General features: G+C 36.7%; 1 protein-coding gene across 1 annotated transcript; it reads left to right on the top strand.

Moving 5' to 3' along the window:
* Positions 1-2,361: 2,361 nt before the first annotated feature.
* On the top strand, positions 2,362-2,868 carry LOC139122313 (uncharacterized). The gene has a single exon (XM_070687710.1). It carries the CDS (start codon positions 2,362-2,364, stop codon positions 2,866-2,868), a length of 507 nt encoding a protein of 168 aa, XP_070543811.1.
* The last annotated feature ends 9,044 nt before the right edge of the window (positions 2,869-11,912 follow it).

The raw sequence follows: 11,912 nt of genomic DNA, 5'->3' as shown, positions 1-11,912 counted from the left end.
GTTCAGATCATGACGTCTTTATTATACCTGGGTAGTGTGTTTCAATCCATCCAGTTTCTACTTTCTTCATTCCACTCCACGCTGTACTGGGGATCACTCCACGCTGTACTGGGGATCACCTGATTATTCCTCGTTTCTACTGTATGTTTAATATATATATTAAACATACAGATATCATCTGTATCTTTAATATTTTTTGGCAAGCCCTTCCGTCGCATTATTTTAATTTATCATATACCTACATTCAGGTGCCTGTATAAAGCTATGGGTGAAAGCCACCGGCTCCCAATGCCGAAGACATTGACCAGTCCCTTAGTCAGTCAAAACCTTGTTAACAGTATCTATGTTTTCAGATAAGTGATAGAGCCTGGCAGATAAAGGTTACAGATGTGCATCAAAAATCCATCCGTACATTTGGTGTTTTAATGTTTATAATCATTAAATCTATACCAATTTACAAACGCCGATATCCTCTAGACGTAAGGTGCAACAAACGTTAGCATATCACAGCAAGGAACTGCAGGTAAAGTAACTCAACTCAAACCCGTCTTCTACGAGCAATGGAGTTACTTAAATTTATTGTTATTACATAGCTGCGCGAGCTTATGGGCTCAATCCTATCATGATAATGATATATTTTAATATAGCGACAAAATCACACATAGACGGTTATCACTCGCCCTTAAAATACAATACTTGGGTTAGTATAACGCAGAAAACAAGTTCTGGGTCTGAATGTTTTAAAAGACAATATTAAAACGAAGTCGTTACAGCGAGTGAATAATCAAGATGAAAGAGTTCATAAACGAACTATTCAAAAGATGATTAAAATCTTGAAAATTATACATTGATGTCAAGGTTATCAGTGTAATTCTTTTAAAAAGTGAGTGTGTGAACATAATGCTCTGTACGTACAATAATTGAAGTAGCAATATAGATAACCTGTGAACTTTAATATTTAATGCAAAAATTTTAATGAAAACTAATGTTGTATCACTGAAAGAGGTGTCGTCGTTAGTGAAAATGTGCTTCTATACGTTACACATTCATACATGTATATCGTTTGCGATATGACATGTATCCATGAGAGTGTAATATCTAGTCACATTTTGTGGCGATCGATAATGTTCACCTAAAGAAAGCAAGTCTATGATTGTGTAAAGTTTCAGCGTTGCAGCCAGGACGCACCCTTGCGATAATGTCCGCCAAACAGAACCCGTTGTGCCGCATTCTGGTGTTCTGTAGGTCACCTCTAGCGCACTCATAAATCGACTGTGTTCAATGAGTTTAGTCTGCAAGTAATAACTCTCACTGACAATGACCTTTATTTTGCATGGCAATTGTGAAGCTTATCTTTACTTTCGGAATAGTGATTCAAAGTAATTAGACTATCACTAGTACAGAAATTTGCAAGAAATTTGCGAGAAATGGACACTTTCTCGCTTTTTGCGAGAAGTAAGCGAGAATACATACTTTCTCGCATTAACTGAGCGAGAATTTAATTTTCTCGCAATCAGCTGGTGAGAACTGTGTTTTCTCGCTCAGCATCTGCGAGAAACTAAATTCTCGCAATCAATCGGCGAGAAATTTGTTTTCTCGCTCTGCATCTGCGAGAATTTGTATTCTTCTGTGTAAGCATTTCACAAAAATTTCACAATTTCTCGCTGATGCAGAGCGAGAAAACATAGTTCTCGCTGATTGATTGCAAGAATTCAATTTCTCGCAGATGCATGCGAGAAAGCACAGTTCTTGCAGCTTGATCGCGAGAAAGTATGTATTCTCGCTTACTTCTCGCAGTACAGCGAGAAAGTGTCCATTTCTCGCAAATTTCTCGTAAATTTCTGTACTAGTGTATGCACTTGAATAATAATAACTTGCTTGTAGTCCGACTGAGCTCTGATCGGAGGCAGATATGGTATTTAGTTACAATTGCCTGAAATTCAAGCATAGCGACGTGGTTCAAGTAGCTTTAATGTTGTTTTGTGAAACTAATTTGCTATAAAATAATACAAACGTTGATACTGTGTATGTTCATCATGGAAGCATTAACATTGAATACGGAAAAGTTCTCTTCTTCCACTGTGAATTTGCAAAACAGACATGTTTCGAACAAATTAATTGTCCTTCATCAGTGTCCACACTTGATCTGACAAAAAGATTTAAATGCAGGCATTTAAACAGCTGGAGGTGTGAACAAACTCGAGGTGTGAAAACGTTTCATTGTCACAGAAAATGTGTTAAATGTTGACAGTGAACTGTCCACTGACTTTCAGACTGTTTACGTCTATACCCACAGACAAGGCTTTAAAATGTATCCAACAACGACTACAAGATGATGACACCCTTCAGAATAGAACCACGATGTCAACTATCAGTATCTGCAAACTTCTAGAATTCTGTCACGACAACACGTTTTCCGTTCTCAACAGCAACTTCTATCGTCAATGTCATGGTGCTGCAATGGGTTCTCTGATATCTCCCATAGTCGCCAATCTCTACAAGGAAATGTTTGAAAACGAGGCACTTGCCAATGTAAACACCGACCTGGCACCTCTCTGGTGGTACAGATGTGTTGATGATACCAACACACCAATAAGGAAGGACAAAGTAAAAGAGTTCCATGATTACATCAATAGTAGAGATAGCTGCATCCAATTCACCATGGAGCAACCAGAAGCTGATGGAAACATCCCTTTCTTAGACACCAAAGTCACTCCATTAGTTGACGGGAGGGTGAAGACCACAGTGTTAAGCAAGCCAACACATACAGATCTATATCTACAATGGAACAGTAATCATGTACTAAATGCAAAGTCGTCAGTACCGAGGTCACTGTTTAAGAAGATTATTAGAGGCCATGTACATTAATGTAAACAATCCACCACTTAACGCCAATGTTGGAAAATATGAGATCCCACTCATCTATAATGACATCCTGAAAGTCAGTCACACCTCGAGTTTGTTCAGACCTCCAGCTGTTTAAATGCCTGTTTAAATGCCCCATTTGCATCTTTCTGTCAGATCAAGTGCGGACACTGATGAAGGACAAGCGATTTGTTCGAAACATGTCTGTTTTGCTAATTCACAGGGGAAGAAGAGAACTTTTCTGTACTTCAATACAAACTTTGATTGACAACTGACGCATGTTGTCTCCAAAATGTGCAAAATGTCCACACAAATAAATGGTAGTCGGACGCAGTGTCTCTTGGTTTAAAATTCAAGGCAGGAACACTAGTCCGTACTGCTGTACAGAGCTGTAAATCTGGAAAACCATCAACTGCTACGGTCAAACGGCTTTCTGAAAACATGGTAATCGAACAGAGACCCTGCTATAAAATTGTAAATTCATACATCACCTGTGTAAGTGTATTCAGTCTCGTTGGTTTAAGGTCAATAATTTGAGAGATAAATAAAGCTTTCAGATGTAGTATTGTAGCGAAAAATGAAACGCCAGACATGCATATACACTAGACATATTTTGTAAAAAATGATTTAGCGATCATATCAGAGGGCACCGAGAAGATATTTGAATTTGTAGTACAAACTCATTTTAATCAGAAAATCCTTTCAACTGAATTCACCACAGACTTTGTTACCATGGCAGAACTCGCTTTTCATTATCATTACTCAGCTTGTTTAGACTGGTTCCTGTGTACCTGTCTTAATGGTATCTTGTGATGACTTAAACTTCGACCTTGTATTTACAAGCAGAGATACTATCACATAAGGTAGTATGCGCCTCGAAAGTGAAAGACAAAGTTTTGTTCAAGGAATCTTTCGCCCATTGTCTTTCAAAATCGAAAATAAAAATCGAGGGTCATCATGCAAATTTTGGTACTAGAAAAACAAATAACCCTAGATTTACTGATATTTCAAATTCAAAATGGCTGCCATCCCTGTGTTAACTCTATGGAGAAAAATTAAAATTTTCGAATTTCGAGAAACTAAGCCGGTGGAAATTTTTCTTACACCTAGTGGTTAATAATGAACCCTCACAAGTGGTATATCAGAAGAGAATTGTAAAAGTCTGAGAGTCCGAACGTATGTCCCCGAGGCGCGTTCTACCTTAATAATTTTCATGGGCAAAGGCTGGGAAAAATTGTCAGTGAACTAATGCGAGAACATGGCATTGAAGAATGGTGCTTTAACTCCCTGAAAGAGTTAAATCATGGGAACGATTAATGTTACGTTTAGGTACTTGTAATTTTAACGTCGGTGCATAAATAAACTGTGAAATCACTTTAAGAAATACTCGATAGGTGATGTGTGAACTTTTTAATAATTGCAGTAATGATTGGTACATGTAAAGTTTATCAGACAATTTCAAAGATGCCTACAGGGACGTAGGGCAATACTGGGATACTTGTACTATAGAATGCAGCTTTATTAACTTCAGGACATTTGTCCACCTTAGTTATCGTGAAAGGTTCACCAAGAAAATAAAATGAGTACTTTACAAAGAGGCTTTCTCCTAGCATTCCGGTATGCCTCAATCCAAAAACACCACCTATAGGAAGCTATTCAGAAACCTGACATTCTCCTTTATGGTCATTACATTTTAAGTCATTAACCTTCATGGAGCTGCAGCGAACATTATCAGCGAACATTGTAATCATCAAAGCGACTAGTTTGACCGTGAACAAATTTCTGATATATGATACGCAGAAACTAACACATGTGTATAAATATGTAAAAAAGTTATATAAATGTCGTTCTCTAATTGAGAAATTTCATAAGGACAGTAACATATATATATATATATATATATATATATATATATATATATATATATATATATATATATACTTACACACATATATATATATATATTATATATATATATATATATATATATATATATATATATATATATATATATATATGTTATAACACAAAATTTCTTCATACACAAAGTACTTTGTACTTGAAGTAATTTTGTGTTATTATTCATAACGCTCTGCTTTAGCATCGAGCACTGCAATTTCCCACGAGGACATCTGTATACACACACACACACACACACACACACACACACACACACACATATATATATATTTTTCTTCCGATTAATAGCGAAAGTGTGGAACCCTATCTCGGACGCGCTTCTGCAAGTTGCGGATAGTGTGTGTGCACTACACACGTATGTACAAAGCGCGCGCGAGACATGTTCTGGCACTCGTCCAATGAGTCCCTTGAAACTGTTTAACAGCGAACGTTCAGATACGACCGCAGGACATCGGATGCCTTGAAACCGTACGTGTTACGGAACGGCTGTTCCGTACGGCTTTTTTAGGGCACGCAAAATTGTATTTTTCTCGATGGTAGTTGTTTAATAATGTCCTTTATAGTCGATTTTAGTATCTGAAAGTAATAAACAAGTGACAGTACTTTTGATTTTCAACATTAACCGCAGTATTTTCCGTACAGAGAAATCCAAGAAACGGTTATGTCTGTGCATACATGATAACATGGTAATTCAATAATTGTATACAAAAGTATACACAAGTATACATAATGCAGAGGGTTAGTGAAGTCAGTTCTTAGTACAATGTAACTCAAACGTGATATTTTCACCCTTAATTGTGGAAATATACAGTAAAAAGTATACAAATCATGTCTCAAGTCTTCCTAAGTTTAATTTAATTGCCCTATGCGTCCTCTGATTTGAAACATTAACTTACTGAGACATAGCTATTTATGATATGTGCGGGCGATAATTTGAACCCGTGCATGTCATCTGACAGCAGGGAAGATGAAAAAGTTCTGATACCCGTATCTTCTGTCTTCTCACTCTGTCTGGTCGTCGAACGGCTTTTACATGATTACTTGATGTTCACTTTCGCTCCTTCATCAGTCATCTCTGTGAAGTGTTACGTGAAAACTTCTTGCAAACTGCCTTGGTGCCGAAAAATTATGGTTTTCTTCCATCGCTGACTTCTTAATGAAATGGCTGTGTCGTGTAGAGATTGCTTTTGTCTGGATTTTCCGCTCTTTTCGGAGCATAAGCGTCAGGGCTCACTCTGAAAAGATAGGCAGACAAATATTTTGTAATTGTATGACCTTCTCCATCAGATTTTTCGAAAAAAGCACGTACCTACAAACAGTTCAAGGTAAGGGTAATTCGTGGCTCGAAAGATTTTAAAACTTTTGCTCAAAAACAAGAATATAACTGTGGGATCACCTTGGAAATACACATTTCCTGAAATTTATCAATACTTGATATTCAGAATGGGCACCTTATGCTTCCATAGGAAAAGTGAAGTGTCCATTTTCATGAAAAAAGACGATGAAAGCCTCATTTGCTAGACGGACTTAAAAGTGAGTCTTCAAGTCAATGAACTAGTAAAATAAGCACGTCAATATATCAGTCTGCAAAGCTCCGCCGAGGGTACTTCAATAGGATTTGTTGAGCTACCATATGGGAGCTCCATCGACGTAAGTGAAGTCGGCATATATCAATGAGATTCATGATACGTTTAACAACCCGAAAAACCAAATACCACCTAAAGTTTGTGCTTCCTTTTACAGGATCAAGTAACCCTTAGGAAGACCGTAGCAGTTGGCAATACATAAAGCGGCTTTAAGCTACGCAGCGACTCATGTGTGACTTTCTTTTTGCTTCGTCTGAGGAAGAAAGGTAAAAACGGGACAATCCTTGAGGATGCTTGTAAATCCTCTGAGTTATTGCGTTATGTACATTTTATTAGAAAAGCATACATCCTAGAACAATTTTCAATTATTACAAACGGGTCAAGTACTTTACCGTGTCATCCAACTGTAAGGGACTTTTATGTATTCTCAGTACCCATCGGTTCCGTCTGCATCTTTGAACCGACACTGTTGGTTCTCTGGTTAGACAAACGTAACAAATGGTTTGAAGATTTTCGACTCGAACTCAAGTGTGTCGTTGACGTGAACAAGGATCGTTTTCTAGATACCCATGATACACTTCGATGTCCTGACCGACGTCCACACATGACAAACCGATGAAAAAGTCCTCTCATGTCGGTCTGCATTAAGATATACAGATATAATTATATCTATGTCATTGACGCGTTTCAGGCTGTATCTATTTAGTCGTTTTTTTCGTACAATGGTTTGAAATCAAAAGCAGCTTTGGTAAAAATGCTTACCGAAGAATGACAAAATACTGTTTAACAAACACTGGCGACGAACGCAAAGATTTTAGTTCTAGTAACTTAACAATTTCTGACTTGAAAGCAAAATGTCACGGTCCCTGCGAGTGGATACACAAATACTGTAAACAATAGACTGAATCCGTTGCAAAAGATTGAAATAAGACATTTTCAAAGATATAATTGCTTTGTTATGGGAATCGAAAACATCTTTCCGAAGATTTGATACCTTTTTCATGGCGAGGTTAATGTAAATTTATAAGATACAGCTAACGGGGCTGTAGTTTCGAATTACGGTCACACTAACTGTATATAGCATCTGTGTACCACACATTTGAAATAGTGACATTTCAGAGACTAAAACTTCAAAACACCTAGATCTGGTATTTTCTTCCATTTGAAACTACTTTCACTGGGCACAATGCGTGATATACAACAATATATACACATATACTGATCCTATACATGTGTCAATTATGTTAATTATACGAGTACGTATACTAATAAAATGCAACCACAGTGTACACTTGGTGTGCAAAGATCTGCATTACGTATACTCATATAGATATACGCTACGCATATCAATTTATTGGAATGTTCCATGTAAAACGATATACGATACGCATGCAATTAATACTGTGTTCCATATACGTCAATATACGTAAATATACTGAAAGTATATCAAGCATTGTGTCTAGTGTTTACCCTAAATCCATCGTTCAGGAAACTGTAGATGATTGGATTCATAAAACTGTTTGACATCGCCAACCATAGGACACAGGCATTAATCTGTCTCAGCATGTCCTGACGTGACGGGTCGTCAAAAATGTAAGGCATAAACTTGACAATCAAGTTGAACAGTTGTAGAGGCAACCAACATATGCTGAACATAAGAACTACCACGATTAACATCTTTATTACCTGTGAGAGAATTCAAAGTAAATATAACGTCAATACGAGCCAATCAATTTTAAAATCAAACTTCGTGATTTTGATACGCCTTTAGCGTTTAAGTCTGAATGCTGTTTAACTTAAGGTATTATACGCCTCGAGAGTGAAAGACTAAAACTTTTGCTCAAATATTCCTCGGAGAGACTTTCAACGATACTCTCACCTAATCAAGAACAAAAGGCTGGGGTCACCCCGCAAATTTAGTGCCAGAGAATCAAATTACCTGACATTTACCGAAACTTCAAGTTCAAAATGGCTGCCATCCCGTGTCAACTAAGTGGGTAATAAAAATTTGGATTTTCGATAAAACTAAGATGGTGAAAAAAATTTTACGCCAGGAACATAAAAATAATTCTCGACAAGTTTTAGATTAGAAAAGAATCATACAAATTTGGGAGTCAGAAAGTCTGTCCCCAAACAGACCAAACGTCAACATCGAAACATGACTAATTTTAGGTCTTCTTATGGTATATTTTTTTACTGAATAATAAGTTGCAAAGGTAGGCCTTAGTTGTGCTTTGCCCGACGATTTCACCTTTTTAAAATGTCGATTCAAATTAAATAAGCACATTTCTTATTCGACAAAATCCTGATGGTTGTGCGACTTAAAATAATTGCACGCTTATTTGAACAGTAAAGTCGTATTCAGGTATAAGAATTGAAGAAGGTAAAGGCAGAATAAAATTGTTTCCATAAATAGAACGTCTAAACAATAGACCCTCGAGTTTTTGTCGAAGGTCTATGGCTAAACACGATATCAAATTAATGCCTGCTCCTGTCGTCAAATTGACTGTATGTTTTTTTCGGTGCTTAGATGATTGGTGGACGCGGACAGCGTTTCATCCCAATCACTAGTGACCAAGGGTGTTGTCAGGGTTAGGAACAGGTCCGCAGATAAGGGAGCCGTAAAAAGTCATTTCATTCAGTATTCAAATGTTTGTGTCCAGTGGTCGTCACTTATGCCCCTGTTCAATAACATTTAGGCACATACAATCACTCAAGGTCAAGTAATATTGTTTGCGGACAAAACATAATTTCCGAAGATATGATAGAGTGTACTTAAAGAAACAAATATCCTGTGAACACTCACATCTGCCTTTGAGAGGACAAACAAAATACATGCATGTTTTTCTTAGCCTGAGCCTGACATTCTATTCCACATGAATAATTACTCTGACAGGACATTGTTTTGCTCAATTGTCATTGTGATACGTAACATAAACAGCTAAGAGTAGGGCTTTTGTAGAGATCATATCGAGCGTTATATGGACTGAGTAATTTATTCATTTGCGAACCATTTCCTTAGAAAACAAAACAAACATGTTAAGAGTTCATTTTGTCTGTCTCAGAACATATATCCAGGGTGCCAGTTCTAATAAGGAGTGCAATGAACATTGCAACTTCATCATTATGTGTGGACTACATAACTTAATCTACAATGCTAGTCAATTTCAATTGTAAGGTTTTAAAAATTAACATTAAAATGTAAATAAATTCGTGCAAACGATTTGAAAGTGATCAATAAACATAGACAAGTATCACTGTTTTGTAGGCCATCATATCGCGACAATTATTTCAATAGCTTAAATCATTATTCTGAGACAGTATGAATTTTAACATTTACTGTGGAAGTTACTGTCAATGGTGAGGCAGGTATAACCATTTCGGTTGGCACAATGGGACTTTAGGTGGTTCGCATAGATAAAGCTGTAACCTCAAAGCAAAAGTACATTCAAAGCTGATGAGAAGATTTTACAGTGCTGGCGGTGGTGATATATTCACAGTTGTAGATATTCATATTCATTGAATAGTATGCATCAATTTCCTTCATTTTCGTATTTTTAATCGGTGTTATTGAATAGGGTTTATGCTTGTCACCATAAAAAAATAAGAATTACTTTTCACCGGTTTTATAAAGTTAGACAAGTCATTCCTTCTACATGTCTAAGAGGTGTAAAATGTTCGAAGCGTGACCCTTCATTGCAGTTTCTGGAATATCATTCAACCATGTTATCACATCAACTCGCGCATAAGTAAGATAATGGCTAACATTCTAACTAGGAAACTAATGCTTCTACAGCTGTCTGCGCCCTTTGAAAATTTATAGGATTTGCTTTCAAGTGTACATTTTCATTTGTGCATTTTCTTTTTCAGACATTACCAAACACTCACTAGATTTCCAAAAGAAATCTTAAAACGAAATGATACTAAAGATGTGATACTTGATCGCCTAGAAAGATAAGAAACTACAATTGAAGACGAAACAGAAAGATGCATTAATTGTAAAAAAAGATCATGAAATTTTTTATCAGAAACAGGCACACTCAAAGGAAAGTGGTGAACAAATAGCAATTCTAATTAACCAGTTTTGTACGCTTTTCAATACACACGAACAACAAAGTGAATTTACACAAGCCTATGCAAACTGATAATCCAAATATCCAAATCATACTAGGTAATAAAATTACCAGGTCGTATGAACACAATTCCCTTGTCGTCAGTTTTTCTTTCTTGCTGACAGTATCTAATTCAACACTGTCGTAATGTATGTTGTCTGCTTGCCGTGTACAGTCACGACATCTTGTAAAGTGTGTATGCCCCTTTGACTCATAGCATATACTACTTTCAGCTCATCAACCTTTTAGCTTCATCATCACAACACAAATAATATAACATAACAACTCAATATATAGTCAATCTCAAGCCTCACGAATTCCAGCAAATCTGGAAGAAATTTTGCCAAATCTTCAATTTCAATCAACAAATTATCAACACGAACGAGTGAGTGCTTAATCTGTCTTGTAAAATTGTAAACGCACAAAACAATTTACCCTAAAGGTTGCACAAAGGGAACATATTTTGCCCCAACATTACCAGGGTGAGCAGTCCTTCGGGATCACCAAGGTAAACATTTCGAAATGCATGATTCATCTAACCCTACCCTGGCTGAGCTATCCCTTGGGATCAGCAACAAAAATCCGACGGTGCTAATGACATCAAGCTAAAAGGAATAGAATACATGTACATTAGTTTGATTTTGACAACTACTTCAAGAGAGATCAACTTATGATATTCAGACATGGTATTTAATGTGTTTACCTACTTCTTAGAAGGCTAAAGAAATCTCTTATTTACCTAGGTTCGTTTTGGGAAATCTACTTCGCCGAAACGCTGTCGAGACATAAATGAAATAAAAATGACATTTAAAGTTTAAAGCTCAGCGATTACTGTTTTGTGCAAACATCTACGCCATATTATCAAAGCATATAAGGCGAGCAGCCAGACAACGGAACGGGGTTAAGTTTTTCGAGAATAAGGTTGCAAAACAATTATTGGGCCCTTCTAAGCGATGATTTTTCCGACAAAAAGCAAGTTTGTTACCCTGTTTAAGTGTATATTTTCTGAAAGCTTAGATATTTTGCATTTTATTACGCTGTGCCATGCATTTTGTACCCATAGTGTACGTGAGGATTACATGTTAGTACATATAAATACTTGTAAATTTAAAAGTCGGATATAACCTTCCCTGTACAAACGCTGCAGTGTTTCTGGTCAATATAACGTGTGATCAAAAACTGTTGTTTCAATCTTTCACACTGTGTTTGCAATTTTTATAGACTCTGAGGCTGTTTCTATGACTCGACAATTTTTCGGGCGACAGGCCTCTAAAGTTCATTATATTGTCACTAGTTGGTGCAAACTTCGACCGGAAGTAGTCAGCGTTAACAACGGTTGCAGTGTACAAATAACAGCACTTGTCAATATCTTTCAGAAGAAATATGCTTGTATGATTGGTGATGATCCCAGCTTTTTGCAGAGAATGAA

Source organism: Ptychodera flava, chromosome 22, assembly GCF_041260155.1.
Source record: "Ptychodera flava strain L36383 chromosome 22, AS_Pfla_20210202, whole genome shotgun sequence".
NCBI lineage: Eukaryota > Metazoa > Hemichordata > Enteropneusta > Ptychoderidae > Ptychodera > Ptychodera flava.
This window is presented reverse-complemented; position numbering and strand designations above follow the sequence as displayed.